This window comes from Acipenser ruthenus, chromosome 2, assembly GCF_902713425.1.
Source record: "Acipenser ruthenus chromosome 2, fAciRut3.2 maternal haplotype, whole genome shotgun sequence".
In the NCBI taxonomy this organism is placed as follows: domain Eukaryota; kingdom Metazoa; phylum Chordata; class Actinopteri; order Acipenseriformes; family Acipenseridae; genus Acipenser; species Acipenser ruthenus.
The window spans coordinates 40,370,966-40,392,598 of record NC_081190.1 but is presented as its reverse complement, the minus strand read 5'-3'; the positions used below and the strand labels follow the sequence as shown (position 1 = coordinate 40,392,598).

At 35.8% G+C, this 21,633-nt stretch overlaps 1 protein-coding gene across 2 annotated transcripts in view; it reads left to right on the top strand.

Moving 5' to 3' along the window:
* The window catches only part of LOC117408604 (tetratricopeptide repeat protein 33-like), a 54,769-nt gene extending 36,227 nt beyond the window's left edge, over window positions 1–18,542 (top strand). For both annotated transcript variants that reach the window (XM_034013732.3, XM_034013731.3), the window contains exons 3-5: window positions 7,497–7,578; window positions 10,667–10,798; window positions 17,501–18,542. In XM_034013732.3, the coding sequence (XP_033869623.3) occupies window positions 7,497–7,578; window positions 10,667–10,798; window positions 17,501–17,872 (586 nt within the window). In that variant the 3' untranslated portion in view covers window positions 17,873–18,542. The remainder of the gene's footprint in view (window positions 1–7,496; window positions 7,579–10,666; window positions 10,799–17,500) is intronic.
* Window positions 18,543–21,633: the final 3,091 nt, after the last annotated feature.

Sequence of the window (21,633 nt, the reverse complement as noted above, 5' to 3'; positions counted from 1 at the left end):
TCTGGAAATCTAAATAAACCATGTCATATTCTTTGCAATTATCCATTGTCGATGTTGCATCCTCAAAAAAATCAAGCAGGTTATTATTATTATTATTTATTTCTTAGCAGACGCCCTTATCCAGGGCGACTTACAATCGTAAGCAAATACATTTCAAGTGTTACAATACACGTAATACAATAAGAGCAAGAAATACAATAACTTTTGTTCAAGCAAAGTACAAGTGTGACAAACCACAATTCAATAATAGGTTAGTTAGACACGATCTCCCTTTCCTAAAACCATGCTGACTGTCTCCCAGGATATTGTTACCATATAGGTAATTTTCCATTTTGGATCTTATTATAATTTCCATAAGTCTCCATATAATAGAAGTCATGCTTATTGGTCTGTAGTTACCTGGTTCGGTTTTGTCTCCCTTTTTGTGGATCGGTATTACGTCTGCAATTCTCCAGTAGTCGGTACAACTCGTGTGTCAAGAGACTGTTGCATGATCTTGGTTAGCGGTTTGTAAATAACTTCTTTCATTTCTTTGACTACTATTGGGTGGATCTCATCCAGCCCAGGGGATTTGTTTATTTTAAGAGCTCCTAGTCCCTTTAACACTTCTGCCTCTGTTATGCTAAAGTTATTTAAAACTGGATAGGAACAGGTCGACATGTGGGGCATGTTGTCCGTATCCTCCTTTGTAAAAACTTGTGAAAAGAAATAATTTAATCTTTTTTTTTTTTTCTTCGTCAATGATTTTGCCATTTGTATCTCTTAGACATTTAACCTCCTCTTTGAATGTTCTCTTGCTGTTATAATATTGGAAAACCATTTTGGAATTGGTTTTAGCCCCCTTAGCAGTGTTCATTTCTATCTCTCTCTCTTAGCATTTCTAACTTCCTTTTTGACTTGCGTTTGCAGTTCCAAGTACTCTTTCTGTGTGCTTTGTTTTTGGTCCCTTTTAAATGCTCTGTAAAGTGCCTTTTCTGCTGAATATTTTTTTAATTGTTCTATTAAACCACTTTGGTCATTTTGTTTGAGATTTAGATTTGTCTACTTTTGGGATGTAATTGTTTTGCGCCTCTAGTACTACATTTTTAAAAAAAACAGCCAACCTTTTTCTGTGGATGTTTTCTCTATTTTACTCCAATCTACTTCTGTTAGTCTCTGTTTCATACCTTCATAGTTTGCCTTTCTAAAATTGTAAACCTTAGCTTTAGTCATTACTTTCTTGGTTTTAAAAATCACTTCAAATGAGACCATGTTGTGGTCAGAGTTTGCCAATGGTTCTCTGACCTCTGTTTTAGTTATTCTGTCTTCTTTATTTGAAAAGACTAAATCAAGGCATGCCTCCCCTCTAGTCGGTGCCTTGACAAATTGCGTTAGGAAGCAGTCATTTGTCATTTCCACCATTTCAGTTTCATCCGTAGTGCTCTCCACCGGGTTTTCCCATTTTATATGGGGGAACTTGAAATCCCCCATTGGTATGACTTCTCCTTTGCTACATGCATTTCTAATGTCATTGTATAACAGATTATTTTGCTCGGCATCTGAATTTGGCGGTCTATAGCATGCTCCTATTATTATGCCCTTTGAATTTTTGTCCTTTATTCTGACCCATAGTGATTCTGCGTTGTTTTCTTCGTCCAGATTTAACACCTGGGCTTTAAGACTATTTCTTCGGTATAGCGCTACCCCTCCGCTTCTCCTGCCTGTCTTTCCTATACAGTGTGTACCCACTGATATTATATTTGTCTCCATCACTCTCAGACAACCAAGTTTCTGTAAGACCTATCACATGATAGTTACTTGTTAGTGCAGTAGCTTCAAGTTCTAACATTTTGTTTGTGAGACTTCTAGCATTTAGATAAATACATTTAATAGTTGTCTTACCTGAGTTGTTGCCCTTGTTTTGATGTGGTCTCCCTTCTGTTTTTTTTTGTTTTCTCCCCCCTTCCTTTCTAGTTTAAATGCTTCTGAACCTCCTCAAGGATCCTTTCTCTGAGTAGATTGGTTCCCCTTTCTGTTTAAGTGCAGTCCGTCCCACCTATATAGATAGTCCTTGTTGTAGAATGTGCTCCAATGTTCAAGAAAGATGAAGCCTTCCTGTGTGCACCATGATTTCATCCATGCATTTTGATTATGTATTTCCAGCCGTCCATATGGTCCTTTGCAAGGTGCCGGCAATATCCCAGAAAATACCACAGTTTTGCTCTTGTCTTTTAATTTCCTTCCTAGCTCTCTGAATTTGTTTTGCAGGGATCTTAGCCTGTCTCTTCCAATGTTGTTTGTACCGATGTGGACGACTACTACTGGGTCGTCTCCTGTTCGTTCTAGGAGCCTGTCCACGTTCTCAGTGATGTGCGTGACAGAGGCTCCTGGAATGCAGCACCCTGTTGTAGTAAGGGGGTCCAAACTGTGAACTGAACTTGCTGTGTTTCTTAATATGGAGTCCCCAACAATCATGACCTCCCTTCTTAATGACCTCCCTCCCTTCTTCTTGTCAACTTGGCGACGCTGCCCCAACTACTGCTAATATCTATAAAACATTTAAGAAGGAAACTTCATATTTTCAGTGTTGTGGAATTTCTGTGGGCAAAATTTGAATTGACCTATAACCTAATACAGTTGCCATAGGTCATTTGCCTTTTGAAGTTGCACATCATAAAGACAGGACACTTTGAGTTATTGCTCAGATGTTTGATGCATAGCTATATTCTTGTATTTCTTAGTTAAGTTACATTACCAGTGTAGTCCAGTAAACATTAACCCTTTAACTGCTGTATTGTTTTAAACTCTGGTGATACTGCCCACATGCTTTGTCATAGGGTGTGTATAGTTTATACACAGTTGTGTTCTAAGATTCTGTCCATTACAGGTGGTGTCCATTGAACATTAACAGTTTTAGTGCCACATTGTTTTTAAGCTCTGCATATAGCAATGATGCATTGTTTTTTTTTTTTTTGCATTTCCATTTTACATGTTCACAAACCATTGTCTGATATGACACCCCTTAGGTGAAGCTGCCATGGGTGCTTTGTTTTTGTTCTCATTTCTAGTTTTGGTTATTTTTGTCATCCTGAACCTAAATACTGTAGTATGGATTTATTTTGCAATTGACACAACAGATATAGCTGTGATACTCATTATATTGCTGCTACTGTATATTCTTAGAATCATTTATCTGTGTATTTGTTTAGTCCTTCAGTGAATAGCAGGAAGTTGTTAACTGTGTCGTAATACTGTCTTTCTGAACGGCCTGGGAGAGGTGAGTCAGCTGGAACCCATAGCTTGCATTTATGAAGTAAAATAAATATTAACGAATCCCTAATTGTAACCATAACTATATCATGAAATGGAGGTATGTGATTGGATGTGTTACCATACAGACATTTCATAACATTGCTCATTGCAATTTGCCTATTCACAGTTGAATCTCAACTGTATTTATATCTGCATATCGTTATTAGGTTTATCTACCATCTTTGATATTTCTGTATTTTTTTTAATTTGTTTTATTTATTTATTTATTTATTTTGCTGGCAGTCATTTGAACACCCACCTTAATCTTAGTTATTTTGTAATGCACTGATAAATAAATAAGTACAATCATAATTGATTACTCTCTTAATTGATTTGTGAGGTGGTATTTTTTTCTTTAGTCTGAAACCTTTTACAGAAGATATATGCTGTGGTAGGCTGTATGAAACTATTGGATTATGAGCCCTGAAACTCGGGATATGAAAGAGTTAATGGGGGAAAAAATCCATACTATTTTCACAATCGTAATTTTTAGACCTTATATAGGAATAATAAGAGTATTACTTGTTGACAAATACAGTTAAACAATACAGTTTATATTCGCAATAAGATACTTTTGGGCTTCATTACGCATTTATACTGTAGTACAACTGTTTACTGTAAGTGATAACCATCAAGGCAATTGCTGAATTACGTAAGTTGCATTATTTTTGAGTTTACATGCCATGCGACAGTCTCTTGGTACTATGCTGTCAGTGGGACCCTTTTGTGCAGTATATCTAAACTGTACCATTTTGTGTTATCAGAAAAAACACAATTTGGAACCCCAAGTGAGAAATAGCAGAGATTACACTTTTCATATAATTCAAAATAATGCACAACGTATAACTTAACAAGACTGTTGTCATTTTATATACAGCAACTACAGTATATGATATAGAGAACAACTTCGACTAGACTCGCAAACATATTTAAACAGTGGCAACATTGTAAGAGATGCTATTATGCTGTAAATTCTTATTAGACTTGTCTGTACTGGACACAGTCAATTATAGGCATTAACTGTGGATTGCTTCATAAGCTAGTTTGTTGTAAAATATGGGTTTATGTAGTATTTGATGTATATTTTTCCAGTATTCTTCATTGTTCTTTTTAAATCCTTCCTGAACGTACATGCATAGCCTGTATATATGCCAACAAAGTAGATCATCCATGCTTATTTTTTTTTCAGGCTTTACTACTAGCTCAGTATATAGGTAACAAGCTCAGGTGTGTCTTACTAACCTCATAGTAAAAACAGGAATGGATCAAACTGCTCTGCAATTGGAGTCTTATTTCCATCACTAGTTTGTGTATTATCCTCAGTACAAAGTATTAATAAATAATTTTATTTTAAAATGTTTAATCTTGAATGTATTAGCATTATGACTGTGATGGGTACTAATACTGCCCAAATTTAAAATGTCTGCCTGTATATCATGATATTAGTACATTTGTGAGTGGTATTCACTTACAGCACTGGTTGTGTTATTTGAATGGCTTAATTAGGTAAATGGAAACATAATTCCTGAAGGAAAACATTTCTGTGATGATGGGTATTCTTCTTGAAGATACTTTTAGGAAGCAATGTCTTTTTCTTATTTTTGTCTACCCTGAAATGGGTCCTTTTCTATCCAACAACAGCATATTTCAAGTGATAAACACAACATTGTGTTTTTGGAGATTTTAAAACAAATACTAGCAACTGCTTGAAGGACTTCATGAAACAAAAGTTTTATTTTCAAATCCTGTCAGTCAAGCATTCATTGGGAAAGTGGGTTCTTTTCTCTGGGAGTTTCCTGGCAAAAGCGTTGTGCCTCAAGCTCCAAGTTACAGCCTCCCCTTTTTCACTATCTTGTGTCATTGTAAATACAGGGAACCTGAGCAATGTTTTTTTTATGATTAAAAAAAATAAAAGAAAATGTAATGCAACTTCGTTATGCATTTGGTATTTTATTTCTTACTGGTGTCTTAAGTTTTTTCTATACAGGGAAGGTGAGTCTAGATTAGGACATCATATCTTTAATACTAGTAACATCACAGCCCTGTGCTTTAAACAGAATATTCTATAAAACCTTAACATGGAGAACCATCGTCCTCATGAATGGAAAGTATAGAACCTTTCAATTAAGTCAAGTAAATGTATTTTACTTGACTTTAACTGTTGATAAAATGGGTGCTGCCAGATTTAAGTGCTGTGTACAGTACGTGGGAGTAGCTCAAAGGCTTGTTTAACATTACCCACAGGTATGTGAGCAAATTGGAAAAAAAAAACAGAATACTGGGTTCTTTTTTCAGATAAGCGCCGCTGATTATAGCACGTTTTTAAAAGTGAATTGAAAGGTGCTTTTGGATGTTTATATTTACCTGGAAACCCCCCTTGTTCCTAGTTGTTCCTGAGAATCCATTATTTGATGGTTATAACAGTATCTTTCTTTTTAAGCTTTTTAGTATCGAGTTGTTTTCAGAATTTCTCCTTAGGCAGTGGGGCAGGCCATGCAGAGCTGAGAGTACCAACACAATGGTACATTTACTTTCGTGATTCAGGGAGAACAGCAGGGGTGCTCCGAATGCTCTTAAAGTACACTGGTACAATTGTACATGGAAGTTTCATTTATGCAGTGATAGGAAAATGTCTGTATGTCCTACTTTTTGAGCTGTATCTTAAGCAGAACCTCTCATACAATTGGGATAAAACTCAGTATGGCTATTCCTTATAATCCTGAGTTTGTAACACTTTTCATGGACTCTGACCTCTCTTTGGCTATGCGACTATCTCTCCCACAGCACAGATAATTGATGAATTATGTTATTCCATATTGTACGTCATCATGGTGATTTATTTTAAGGTTATCTTGGGAACCGGACACTTTTATGTTATAATGAGCTATTATGTGTCAGTCTCTGCAAGTTGCAACATTTAGTTAATAAAAAACAGTCATTTTATTATCTCATGAAGACTTTTAGGGCCTCATGCACTAAACGGCGGTAAGTTAACTGAAATACTGCATGGCAAGGGAAACCCATACTGTGCGCAAAAAGGAAGGCGTGACCGCTCTATTCACTAATCTAATAATATGCACTAATAAGACGACCTAAACTGTTAATTTGCAAGCTGTCACTATACGGTGTATTCTGCATGCGGAGTTCTGCAGGAGGTTTTTACACATAGTTTATTATAGTAGCTTATAATAAGTGCAGTCATGATAACCTGATTTTTTAGCGCATGATGTACATGGGAAAAACAAATAGCCTATGGAATGCTGTACGACTAATGATTTTTCGTTATTCAAAAAACTATTAGTTTATTTTCTTAGCAGACGCCCCTTATCCAGAGCGCCTTACTGTAGTTGTTTCTAAATATTACATTACAAAATACAGTAAATTCAGTAGCGATTAAGAGCATATTCAAATAAAAGCATAAAATACAGATTGATTTCAAATAAGAGTAACTTTAAGGCATATAAAGGCAAAATATGTTCTTGTCTGTATCTACGTATTACCTCCTCCTTGGTGTGACCCTCTCACTCTTCTGTACACTTATACATTTACACTCTTTCGTAAAATAAAAACAGTAGAGATTAAATCCATACTGTTAACACAAAGTAATGCTTTCTTCTTGATTATTTGCAAATCCAAATTGAATTTAAAACAACAGTATTATGACATGTATCCCCAAATAGTGTTTCAAAGTGTCAATTGTCTGCTTTTGTCAGGCGATATTTTTTAAAATTAACGTTACATGCAAAATAATTAAGTAACTAAATCCAGTTGGCTTACAGCGTGGGAAATCTTGTTCTGCAGGCTAATATCAACTTTCCTAAACTTGTACTTGCATTAGGCGAGCTCTAAAATAAGATTAGATGGACTGGCCGGTAGGATGTTTCATTGGTCCCTGCTTCTGCGATACAGTATCACCAGTGGTCTGCCCTAATTAATGACTGTAGTGAAAGTATACACTGCCTGGTTTTCAAACATGGTATTTTTATCACTAAAAATGTTAGCACTCTTTAGTGAATAAAGGCTTACATATCAAATACCTCCCTCACAGTGTTTTTGATTTAATGTGCATACATTTCCATCATTAAATGACTCAACATAGTACTTTTTCCACGCATTGTTTTCCACACGTTCGGTTACTTTTCACTGCTTAGTGAATACAGCAGGTGAACCAAAGTAAAGGAACATTTTCTCTTGCCTACTTTTAGACACTGGGAAGCAATCGGAAGGTGGGATGATGCTATCCAGTTAACCCCAGAGGATGCTACTCTGTATGAGATGAAATCACAGGTACAGTAACAGAACACCTATGGGGGAGCTGTGCATTCATGTTATAGGAAGGGTATTTATCAGTTGTCTGTGCAGCATAAAGGTTGCCACGTTGTAAAAACAAATGTGTTCTTGTTTTTTTTTTTTTATAACACTGATTAAGTCATCACCCTATGAACACTCAGTGAAATTAGTATAATCTTTATACTATAAAGTTATTTATCATTTTCACATGTGTCCTTGACTTTTTCTTAGCTGTAGGGGAGTCAATATACCGTTCAAGACTTAAAATATTGCTTTGGGAATCTGTACTTTAAAATTAAGTATTGAATTGAAACAATATTTATGATCTATCCTTGGTACTAAAAAAATACTCTTTCAACACACATACACATAAACACATATATCTACTGGCTTATTAAACATTCTTTCAATAAGCAAACTGCTTGTATAGGTCTAGGTTGATACCAGTTAGACATTGGCTGTCATACCAGCATGATTTAAAAAGGTGATAATTAAGAATTAGTTTAGACTGCTGACAGTGGGATATTTAAAATATACACATTACCTTTTGTTGGTTACCACTTCTGATCCAGTTTTAATATACACACAACATAATTTTTATTGGGGGTTATTTTTCTTTTATGAAAATCATGTTAATGGAAAGTATTTTTTCATTGTAAATTATTTATTCACAACAAGCAGTATTCAGTATTGTAGTGAACCCATTGCAAGTTATATGCTATAATTTGTGCATATTTACACTAGCATTTGCAACTTTTTTAATGCACCTGCCATAGATTATATATTAGCGTGCCGTGATCTGAACACTTACTTGGAACTGCAGTCTGGAGCTAGTGTGCCCTTTTTGAGTTGGTATGGCCAGTGTGTCCAGGTAAGATGACCTGGACAAATCCAGGCATGTCCAAAAGGCCTTAGCTACAGATGATGACCAAAGGTTACTATTTTTTATAAAAAGAACAGGGTCCAATGGCACAAATTATTGGAGGTTTAGTGATTAAGCTACTTACTCTGTGATGACATTCTTCCAAACAGCTACACCCCAGTAATCCAGATAGTGTACTTCATGCTTGATTTACCTCTATTTAATAGACACTATGAAACATTAGAACTTCAGATTAAACTCCTATCAGGACCGGCACTGTTTCTGTACTTCACTTGAACAAAGGGGTTATGCAGAAAATGAGTAAAACTTTTTTAGTCCAGGACACAAAACGTTCCATACTGCATGGCAGAACAATAAACATTAGTCTACTCGACTAAGACATTTTTTATGATATGATCACATGTTTAAAGTTATGGATGAAGTACTGGCATTAGGGAAATACAATCTGTAATCTATATTTTTAAATCATTTGATAGCTGACAATTTGCCCTTGATAGAAAATTACATTGTAATGACCTTATTTCTGTAGAATTGTATTTTAAAGTTGCAGGCAAGACAAACTGACTTAACATCAGTTAGTTGAGATGTCCTGCATGGATAACTTCATGGAACCAATGTCAAACCAGGCTGTCTTGCCAAATTTCAAGTACAGTGCTATAGAAAGAGCGATAGGCAAGTATTAAGTGGTTGTTTTCTGTGAATGGAATATTGTCACCTGTCAGTTGATATAAAATGTTAGTGTTTTATAGAAATATTGTTTTTTCAAAGCAGCACACAAAAACTAGCTGGCCATGGTTTTTCAAAGTCAGTAACAGATCTTTAAACCCAGAAAGAACACACCATTCTTTTTACATTAATCCAGTTCAAATGTTTGGTTGTACCTCAAAAGAACATGACAGATACACAGTATTATTAAAGGTTAGAAAAAGAAGTTTGCCCTTCTGGTCTCCCTAGTTAATTTATTAAAATAAATGTACATCAGAAATTAAAAAATGTATTGTTCTAAACATAATGTATTAGAAAGGGCACAGTGACATTTACATATGTTATTATAGAGAGAAATGTACTTCAAAAGAAAACTGGCATTTTCATTGCTCGTTTGATATATATTGAGTTCCACAGTTAAGATTCAGAAGATGTTTAACTTCCTTATTACAGACACACATTTTGCATGGCCAGTTGATGTAGTGTTGTTCTGCATGCAACGGCTGATTGACACTTTTGGTTACACCCTTGCTAAGGCTTGGAAAGGTATTAAAACTGTAAGCTTAAAGGTGAAGAATCTCCCCTTAACCAAATTAGGTCCGGTACCGTTTTCACAGCCCCTTTGCTGGCTAATTTCTGAGAGCAGCTTAACTATAAAACATTGCAGCATTGAGGTTACACTACACTGTGATGCCTTGTAAGAAGCGTCAGGGATGCCAATAAAATGGAGTGGTAGTAGTAAAGTGGTAAAAGCATGAAAGGAAATCAAATGAAGGGCTGAGGTAACAAAAATGAGTGCTGTACAGTATATCACCCGGGCAGCTCAATCAAGAGCACCTTACTGCCTTAGTTTTATTTGCATCAACGTTCAGCCATTTCAATAGCATCGTCTTGAATACATGAGACAGTTGACAGACTCAAGTCATTTTTGTTCTTCCTTTGCTCACTGTAACACTCATTGACCAATGCCGTTGATGCTTTCCGTTAATGTACAGAACTTCAATGCTTTAAGCCACTGTCATAAATAAAGGGATTCCATTATTAAGAGTGTATAATATGGAGAAACCATAAAAGGGTAGGAATAAAGCTATTACCTAACCCTGGTAAGACTGTTAGTGCAGGAGGTATGCCAGATGTTCTTTTGTTAACATTACAGGAGACAGATGAAACATTAATTGGAGTAAATGTCAGTTGGATTAAATGATTTTAAAGCACAGTCGTTGTCAGCTGTAACTTGAAACCCATGTGAGCTGATCCTCTTTACCGTACATTACCTAGTGTACATTTGGGTAAATGTCAGTACAAAAAGTGTGGAACAAGAGGCCCAAACATTTTAATTAAACCTAAACAGAAAAAAAAAAAAAAAATTATGGGTAGGACAGGTTACAGCAAACCAACATATTTATTTTGCCATTGCCTCATCAGAATTATAAACACTGCTCTGAATAAGCTGTGTGTGGTCGTTGATGTCTGTTTATGTTCCATCCACCCTTCTAGGTGCTGACAGTCCTGCAGGAAGTCTTCCCAGCAGTCCAGGCTGCGGAGATGGCAGTGCGACTGAACCCCCGCTGGTGGGAGGCTTGGCAGACATTGGGAAGGGCACAGCTTAACCTTGGAGAGGTTGCATTGGTAAGCACGAGTCCAGGAACAGATCCAAACCCGCACTTCCGGGCCTGGAGGCATGCTGAGATGCAACGTGTCAGTTATCTTGCAAAGGTTTCTGCCCAAAGACTCTTCATTTCCAGGGCTCCTACTCCTGATGAGACTTGCAATCTGAATTTTACATTTACATAGTGTCCCACCTATCAGGTGTACAGTATAAAACATAATGCTCAAGACCTCTGCTGACTTATTCAGAATATGTAGGTTGTTCCTGGTTCAAAGTTTAAAAAAGAACAAAAGGCACAAGGTTAATCATAATAGTGTTCAAGGTAGTGCTAACAAAAAAAAAAAAAAAAAAAAAAGCATGTTAATTGTATAGATGCAAAAACGTCATTCAGCTTCTTTTTCTTTTTTTAACACATCCGATGTATCATGTTGTGTGCTAGGTTTGGGTTGTTGCTGTCCACCTACACACTGCAAATTTTCTGGTGAATTCACTTTCAAGATGACATATCAGTTAATCAGTAAGATAAAAAAGGGCCAATGTACCTGAGAAAGCCATTGATTGATGTATTGTTGAATGATGCAACCCCAAGCGAGTGTTTTCAACAACTGAAAAAGAAAAAGCTTTGCATTTCATATCTACCTAGGTGCGGAAATAATCTTTTGGTTAGAGTTAGGGTTCTTACTTGAACAAATAAAAATTCAACAACTTATGTGGCTTAAAGAATAACCCTGGCTGCAGTGCTAAGCGAGAGAGGCTTAGTAGCAGATCACTAAAACTATAGTCTCACAGGACATTTGCAGCTTTTAATATTTTTGGATCAGCATATCTCTTGGGTCAGCAAAAAGCACGAGATTTAACATTCTTAGAGGAGGGCTTTCGCTAATGTGTCTCATAAATGTAATTTGGTCAAGCAAATTCGAAGACGCTAGTCAGGAAATGTTGAGTATTGTTACTAAAATGAACTAGTTCAGGACACAAAACAAATTCTGTCTTAGATATTTATCACTTTTCTGTTGTTCTGGTTGAACTGGGGTGAAAGGATCCACACACATTTTTATGTAAAGATAGTATCTAGAATTATTTTGAAATACGTACACAGAACATCTCTGAATAACAGTTCAGGCTTGCCACCTGTTATCTTGTGTTTAACGAAAGTGCCTGAGATTAAATCATGATCTACTTGTCACCCTGTCTTCTATTCCTTCACCTCGTATTTAGGTAAATATACAGTAATCCCTCCCTGCTCATTCCCCTTTTTGGTGTAATTAGTAAACACATGGTTTTAATATATGTGCTTTAAAGTTAATACAGTGCAAACACACTGATTGCAGGTCAGGCATATAGAGTTTTGTGTTGAGTGCCTTTTATTACACTTTCTTCCTGACTAGTCATCTGTGACAGTGGAACTGGATACAGGAAATTATTTTATAGGCTGCATAATCTAAGCGTTTACTGCTGTGCAGCTTTTGTATCAGATTTCTTTTTTTCAAATGGGAAAACAAACTGTTAGTGCTATAAATTAAAGAGATGCGTGCCATCTACATGTTTTATTTCATACCTTTTTTCTCTGTTATTCTTTGTTGTTGTTTCTCCTAAGGTCATTATTACTGTACTGTAATGCTTATTAACAAAAAAAGCTACATTTGTGAAGTGAGGTGGTTTGAAAAAATCCCCTATGATACAAATTTTCCATTCACTGTTCAAACCACCCCGTTTCAGAAATTGAACTGGCTAAAAAAGGACATTTTTGCTGGAACAGGATATTAAACAGTTAAGAAATGAATTATTCTGAAAATAGTATAAAGTACCCACTTAATCAAGAAATAATGAAGCTGTACAGTATATAGGAGTCCTCTTGAATTAATACTTTGTTGGAATTATTCAGAGCAACTGGTATTTTTTCCCCCATTAAAAATAAATCAATAAATAAATGGTGTAAATGCATAGTGAATTTGGCCCATTTTGTTTTTAATTGAAGAAAACTTGCATTGGTGTTGTTTGCTGGAATATAATTGTATACTTGCAATCAGTGTTTGAAATTAATTATTTTTGTAGTCCAGGGATGCAGGCTATACTGGAAATATTATTAAATATGAGACTTATTATACTTATGTAAACTGATATTAATTGAGGTTGCTATTGAAAACATGCATTTCTTCCAAGTGCTTGAATACATAGAATACTGCAGTGTTGGCAACCAGACCTCTGCCTGGACTGGAGCTTTCTTGTATCTAGATTACATCCAGTTCCCTTTAGGAGGTTTGCAATGTCCTCCTCTTTAACTAGTGCTATTCCTGTGGTAAACAAAAGCACACATTGGTGGCTTGAAATTGCTCTTTATAATTCCATCCATCTGGGGACATTATAAACCATGAGAGCAAAGCTTGACTAGAACTGATGTTTCTTAAATTGACAGTTCTGAGCTACATTTTTGACATATAAAAAAGGAAAAAAAATAAATAAATTTAGTGGATATTTACTTAAGTTTCTGTATTACTAAGCCAATACAGGTGCTAAGAATGTGTTTAGACAACCCAGAAACAACTTTGGTTTAGACACAAATATAAAGAATAACAACCCACTACAGTTAAAACAACAGGAGATGTGTGAATAGAAAGTACAGCGAATGTTTAATTATATGGATGTAATGAGTAGATTGTCTAAGTTGTTAAAATGTCTGAAGTTATTAATGAGTGTTTTATTTTGAAAATCTAGAAAAGTAACACAAACTACAAAGTAACCAACATCTACCACCATGCAAATGCAGTTATTGTAATATAAACATTTTTAATTGTTATTATTCTCGATTTTTTTAAAGCACTCAGGACAAGTAATTACACATAACCTCCTTGGCAACTTACTGTATTCCTGTAGGAAGTGTATGCTTACCTCAAGAATAACTGAGCATGGAATGTACATATTTTAAACTGCCCTGACATGCAGTACAAGTAAGCAATAAGGCACGCCAGGGTGTGTGATGTACTCTACTATCAAACCCCAGGTGCGTTGCAAGTGCGCTGAGTGGCTTCAGCCGCCCAGGCTGTGGGGGTATTAAAGTATATCACACAAACTGAAGTGCCTTATTGCTGTTATAAAATGGGTTAACTAACTAAATTGGGGGAAAAAAAATGTTATTTTTATTAAATATCCTTCTGCCTAAAACTGAGCTAAGAAAAAAAGTAGTTCCATGTAACTTTCTAAAAAAAATAAAACCAAAAATGCATTAATTACAAAAAAAACGATTTATAGATGTTAAATTGAGCATTGCCATTGAAAGTGCAGTTTTTTCTTTATTTGATCCATTGTAAATCTTGGTCTGTTCATTAAATTTAAAATATTACTGGCCATTTTCATCATGACACAACACAAATGAGTCTGCCTTTAAATCACACAGACCGTTCCTCACAAGACGTGCAACAGTATGAGGTGACAGTGCTTTCTTTTTTTTCTTTTTTTAATCGTCGTTTGTTACCCGAGGTAGTGACAGGAGGTATCCATACCAGATTTTGTGCTACCGATTCACAGTGGCGAGAAAGATGTGATTTGCATTATGGGATACCTGGTTACTTAACAAACTGACTTTACAGTCTATGGCTGAACAACGTGGAGAAGTACTGGTCCCGTGTTAAGAAGCAATTTAAAACAATGCAGGGCACAGCAGAAGAGATGATACCATCGTACCTGGACGAATATATGTGGACAGAAAGGTACGGTAGGAATTGTCGAGATGCATTTATAAATATTCTGCATCAGATCACACACAGCTGCGCAGTGGTTTGGCCAGTGATAGCAGGCAGGCTGGCAGACCAACCAGAAGAATAGAAAGGCAGGGGGCTGTTTAAAGAGCGAACCAAATCTTTTGTAAAAAGCTGAAAGTATTTATTTTCAGAATGGGATAGGGAAACGCTGTAATTCAGGGAGAAGGAGCAGAGTAATCAGAATGTCGAGTTGATTAGAATGCTTTTGCTTTTTTTCACTACTTTAATGAATCATTGGTGTCCGATTCAGACTCATTCAATATCCAAAAGGTCAACATTTACATAAATCTCGTCAGTCATGTTTATTGCGATAAATTCCAATATCTGCCTTTTTTTTTCAAAATTGTATTGGCATATGGATATCTACCTGTGATTTCCCCCTTTTTGAAAAGAAGTGCTGACCGATAGTGATATGCTGGAATGTGTTTTGACCAATCAGGATAGAGTATTTAAAATATTTTATAAGATAGTTCAACACACTCATTCATATTTTATGTTGTGTTACCAAAAAAACGCTGCTAACTTACCCAACCCCAACAGAAACAATGGGTAGCTGTTCTTCTGAGGCAGATTCTGATAACTTACTGGTTTGGCTTTCAGAATATTGTGTAAGGCTTGTGTATTAATTGCTGATAGTAAGTGGGTTCAAAAACCTTTATTTTTCAGAGCACACAGTATAAGGAGGTGTACAGAGCAAGGTGGATTGTGCAGCTGTTTAGTCTTGCTTACAGTCTCACTCACGTTTCTCTCTCATTCTCACTTCCTGTATCCCCTACATAAAGGCCAACCCCCAGTCAATATACGTGAAACCTAACAGTTCAAATCCAAACATAACTTACATTAATTCAAATCTGTAATTTTGAGCTTTAGACACATATTTAAAACATAGTGTAACCAATACAAATTACTTATTTACTTTCTTACAATTGTTTAAAAACATCTACTGTCAATTTCTGGTTGCATCTATTTACTATTTTTAAAAGAGTCAATGCCAGCCCATTTATTCAGCAGGAATGATTGCGTTTCTCTAAGTACTTCCAAGAGAAGTTTGAGCATAGCAACAACAATGATGTCAACGTCATGACTTTTTAAAACCGTGAGTTCTGTTGAGTCTTATTGGCTGACTCCCATTAAAAATAGCCTCACTAGTGAATTCGCTGGTTCCCGGTGTCTGTATATGCTAGAAAACATTCCACAGAGATGGTGAGAACCAGCGAGGCAGTGCACTGCACGAGATGAAGCATTAATGTATTTGAGCATGATTATCATCTGTATAAATGAAATCTTCCAGCAAAAAGACATTGTAAATGCAAAATATATTATGCCTGCTAGGGATGAAAATTGAGTGCAGCCAGGGATATAAGCCAAGGAAATCTCTCCCTCCACCCCCCACCCTATCAAATCACACCCTGGTATCTCTACCACCCTTTAGTGTCTCTCCAACCAGTGTTGGCTTTTCAACCATAGTTCATTTTTGTAAAAAAATGAATAAATGTCTGATGGTCGTAAGGATAATTTTTATTAAATAAATGTCAATCCAAAATTCAAATTAAATGATGCTTTGCCGATTACTGACATTTAAACATAAGATTGTTGTCAACAAAAATGTATGATGCAGTCATGTTATCCAGTAACCTCTTTCTTGTGGATTTTATTATTTTCCACTTTTCATATTTTCATGTTTACATATTTTTTCAATTAAAATGATATGGTATACTACATCCCCAATTCATGAATCTTCAATTTTATGGCTCAAAACATAAATAAACAATAACATGTATTACCAATGAACAATACCTCATGTTGCTGTTGTACAGCACAGTTTGATAGCCCAGTCAGGAGTTCTACCAACATTAAAAGACTTATGAATCTGACACTCAGTTCTTTGTTGTGCTGCCTTTAGGCTGTTGTCTCACATACATGCTAACAGTATAATAGTGGTTAAAGACAACTACATCTTTTTGTGTTTTTGAAATCAAGATGATTAAAACCTCACTCACACTACATACAGCTATTAGAAGACCCCGTTGCTTCTGTTGTTTTGATTTGTTGTGCATATGAAATCAAACCGTTATTGAAAGTCTTGGAAAATTGTCAAAAAAGGCAAATTAGTGATTGTCTAATTTAACTAATGACTTTAATAGGCCACACATGCAATTCATTTAAAATAGTAAAAGAAAGGGACATAGCCACAAATGGCAAAATGCGTTAGACTTTTTAGAAGTTGTTTAAGGTGCCTAATTATAGCACAAAGTGGTCTAACATTTTCACATGAGGGCCTGTTGTTTCTATATCACTGATTATTGACCCAGAGGATTTCATTCAGGTGAGTATATAAAGGATATAAATGACAATCTTGAGGTGTTCTAATACATTTGCATACTACTACACCACTATAAAGTTGCAGTGTAAAAAAGACCCAGTTATTATTGTTGATCTATTCAACAGAATATTGATTGTGGTATGCAAGCTGAACATTTGTGTTTCCTAATTTCTAAACACTGTTACACACGTAAAGGGAGATTGAGGTTCAGCACCACAGAACATTAGAGACTTCCCAGGTGATGTTTAGTGTAGATTGAAAGATTCTAGTTACAACAGGCTCACTAAGGAATGGTTTCTTGAACCAGCTGATAAAGCAGAGCCCAATAAAATAAAATGGTTCTGGTGGTTGTTATTGTACATGTTACATTATACACCATTGCAATTGGCACGAATGGGTACAGTTCCACTTTCAGAAAAGCCAGGATAGAGTGGGGATGAAAACTGAGGTGATCCTTTAGAGTAGGATTGAGGCAGAATGGCAGAGCAGTGTGCAGAAGCTTAAACTAGAGCTGCCTAGACTATAACGGCTTCAGTTTCATGTGCTGTCAATCCAGTACTAAAATGAACACAAATCCATGGAAGAGGGAAATGGAAGTGTGGTACCAAAATCAATCTCTTTTTCTCTCTCTTGGCACACAGGCAGTAAAGAGTTTCCAGACAGCCATCCACATCTGCCCAGCAGAGTGCTCCCTGTGGGAGGAGGACCTGTCTTGGGTCCTGAAGCTCCGAGAGCAGCAGAGAGCTGCTGAAGAGGCAGCCAGGCTGGAGGAAGAAGCTGAAAAGCAGCTGCTTGCCGCTCCCGAGCTCATCCCTGACTACGACTTTGAAAGTGACGAGGTTGTGGCAGCCTGCGTTGCCATAGCAGAGAGGCAAAAGCAAGCTGAAAAAAACAAGAAAACTGCCGTCATCATGACTGCGTCCAGCTCTGTAGAGACTGTCAGTGAGAATAAAGACAGCAAGACAACACCTGCTGACCAACAGTTTGTCAAAGCACGATTGCTGGACCATTAATCACCAGGTCATGGAGGACTTGCTAACCAGGACTACAAAATATTGTTGTCTCTTAATTTAAGCAAAGAGTTCAGCCACAACAGGGACATTCTAGCATCAGAAAGCGCTCTCTGTTTGATCTGTGTGATGGTTATCTATTTAGGGTCAAAGAGACAGATTTAGCTAAAGCAGTTTGCAATTTTTTTTTGTAAATACAACTTTTAATGTTACAAAACTAGTAACTATCAACGTAGACACACTTTTTAGTTCTTTGGAGTAGTTTGGTACTTGTACATTTTTTTTCTTTTTCCAAATATTTCACAAATTGCATTTTGATGTAAAGATCTTGCTATAAACCCAAGCCAAAATGTTATCCCATCCTCCCCCCTCTATGTGTTCCTGAAAACCTTCCATTGATAGATTGTGTATGTGTTTTGACAGAGGAATGTGCCTGTCTCTTCCCACGGTTCTGGGCACCTAATACTCAGCAGTCTGGAGCGCCTGTTTTTGGCATTGGAAAAGCAGTTTATCCTCAGCACTTTTGTCCTGTGAAAAACATGACCACAAGGACCAACAGAACTTGGCAGTAGAGTGGAGTCGGGGGACTGAATGGAGTTTCTGTTCCCATTTAAGATCTTAATATCTTAATATGCAATGTGATTCGAAAAATAAACACAGTCCAGATCACTGAGCTCCTCTGTCTTGTTTTTCTTCCTAGAAAAGACGTATTGACCTATTGTTTGTTTTGGGATGACTTTGGATGTAGTTGGTCGTAACAGAATAATGATTGTAAGATGTACTGAAACTCTTCATTAACTATTATCACTGGTTTAGCCATTGAAATCTGTTTAACCTCATCCCTGAATAATTGATTATGTATGGAAAAGGATGATACTCAAGAAACATTCACAGTGACAGAATTATTTATGAGATGACAGAATAACATCAAGACCCCAAAATATTGTGTAGTCAAAGTAACCATCTTTGCAGCAGCTTGTTTTAATATTGGAAGGGCTGCCTAGAATCTGAAGTGAAGGATGATTAAAAGAAATACCTTGACTGCTGAGGAAGCCACTACCAAGCTCAACAAATGTAGTTCTTGTGGCATTGAGAAGCCAGAACTTGCCCCAGGTCAAAGGTCAAAGGTCAACCTCACAGTAATCCATCTTTCCAATATGAAGATTTAAGCACATGAGGAAATAATAGCATGCAATAGCGATTCATTTATAGACAGGACTAAGTGTGGTGGATGTGTCTTGCAGATTGTGTGTTGATACGTTCAGTGAAAAAGGCTCTGTGAACATCAGCAAATCTGAATATAAACTTTACAACACTAAGGGGTCAGCTTTATGTTGTTTCATTGTTTCTCTAAGCATTTGCATGGTTCATAGGTTTCCACTGTGTGAGGGGTTTGGGTTATAATTATGTTATTTATTTATCTATTTACTTTTTTTTGTTTGTATGGCTAGGGTTCACTGATTAACATATATATATATATATATATATATATATATATATATATATATATATATATATATATATATATATATATATAATTGGACTATTTAGAGAAAGAAAAATTGGGAGTTAACAATTCATAAGATGAATGACATATTTAAGATATTCCTCGAGCATTCTGTACATATGGTTAAAGGAAAGATGTTCCGCAAGGAATATTCAGTTTGCTTGTAGATTGTTTGTGCATGTTTCTACAGCACTTCTCACCCAGAGGAATCTACAACCTGCTTTTGTCTGGCATCCATTCCTCACCACTCACAGCAGCCTTCATTAGACTTTCATTTCAGCAGATGCCCTCCTAATTCTGGTCAGGCCATACTGTCTGGCACTTAGCAAGCAAATTCCAAAAAAGCAAATGAGCAAGAAATCAAGGAACATTCCTGAGGGAAACTTTATATTCCAGGAACTTCACTCAGTTTTGTAAATAATTACTTAAAAAAAAAAAAAGTAATACTTTTTCAGTTGAAATAATAAAGTCCTCAACAAAACTAGTAAATAAATCAGCATGCTGGAAATAATGTAATTAGTAATAAAAAATAAAGCTAATGAGGATTATTTTCAAAGATTGTCAGCTTTGTGTTGAATAAATGTCAGTTAGTTTGGATACTAAAAATCTGAATCACACAATTACCAGTACTTAAGTAGTTTTAGCTAACAAAATAATTCATGAATATTAACTGTCATGCACTTTCATTTACTATATATTTCTCAAATGTGCAGCTTCAAAAGAAATATATGACATTGCAGGCATGTACATGAAAAGTATTGGCACCCTACACTTAATATAAGATAATTCAAGAAAACATGTTACAGTAAATACAAGCATTTAGTAAACATTAGCCACTAATTAAAATGACCAAGACCAAAGTACACAATTTCTGGTAGTTTACTAAACAATCTTAAAAAATCAAAAGCATTTAAGCAATTTCAAATATCTGTTCATGACAAAAGTATTGACACCTTTACATTAAAGGTCTAAAAATGTAATATAACTAATTACAAATATATATTAGTTGATTGAAAACCATTATACAGTAACTAAGCTGCATCATAAAGTCAATAGCCAGAAAAAGGTCGTTATTTCAAATAGCTGTTGAAGTAGAATATTTTGGCAATGCAACAGATGATGGTCAAGACAAAGGAGATGGATTCACGATTGAGAAAAGCACTCGTAGCAAACTACAACAAAGGAAAAGGCTACAGAACAGTATCAAAGAAATATGGAATACCAAAATCCACAATTAGATCAATAATCGAGAAGTACCACAGAACAAATTCAACTAACTCTTGAAAGAAGTGGCCATACAAAAGCACCTGAACACAGAAGAGTTGTATGCACCTGGACCTCGCTGCAAACCACTTTCTTTTTAATTCATTAACAAACCATGTCAAAATTTGCCAAGAATTTTTTTTTATTTTTTTTTATATATATTTATTTGGCAGACGCCTTTATCCAAGGTGACTTACAGGTGTTATAGGTAGGAGTCTACTTAAATCGTGTTAAATTTACGTATTTTTCACGGGTAGGTATAAAATTAGGATTTTGAGGACCGGTTTAAACATTAAATAAACCTAAGTAGACAATATTTCAGAGCACTATAAAAGCCTAAAATAGTGGTACTTGCTTCCTTACTAAAGTGGAGTGCTATCATTTGTTAAAGGCAAGCATGCAACATCCCCCAGCTGCTGACATTCTCTGTCTCTGGTGTGAAGACTTGCCTATACATTGAGACTGCACATCTGCATCCACTCAATTGGTTACCCAAGGGCATCTGGCATTCTTTAATAAAGTCCATATATGCAGCATGTTCGTTGTCATGCTATTTGTCCCATCCAGGAATTTATTCTATAAGTACCGAGTCAAAAGAAAGAAAACGTGTTGTGTATCCTATCTGTCTGAGCTGAAGGAAATATGTCAAGACAGAAAGGGCCCAGATTTCACCCACAAGCTGTAACATATTGGTTAACAATTATCCTAAAAGTCTGAAAGTCATAATAAAAGCAAAAGAAGGATACATTAAATACTAAAGCATGTGTGCCAATACTTTTGTCATAAAAGAATACTTTAAATAAAATACTTTTTTCTATGATTTGTTAAATTACTAGAAATGGTGTATTTTGCTATTTGTTTTATTAGAGTGATTATTTACTAAATGCTTGTCATTAATCTGTTACCTTGATTATGGTATCATAAGCATAGGGTGCCAATACTTTTGTCTGCGACTATACATTCTTTCTTTATATAGCCTTCTATGAACTCTGTT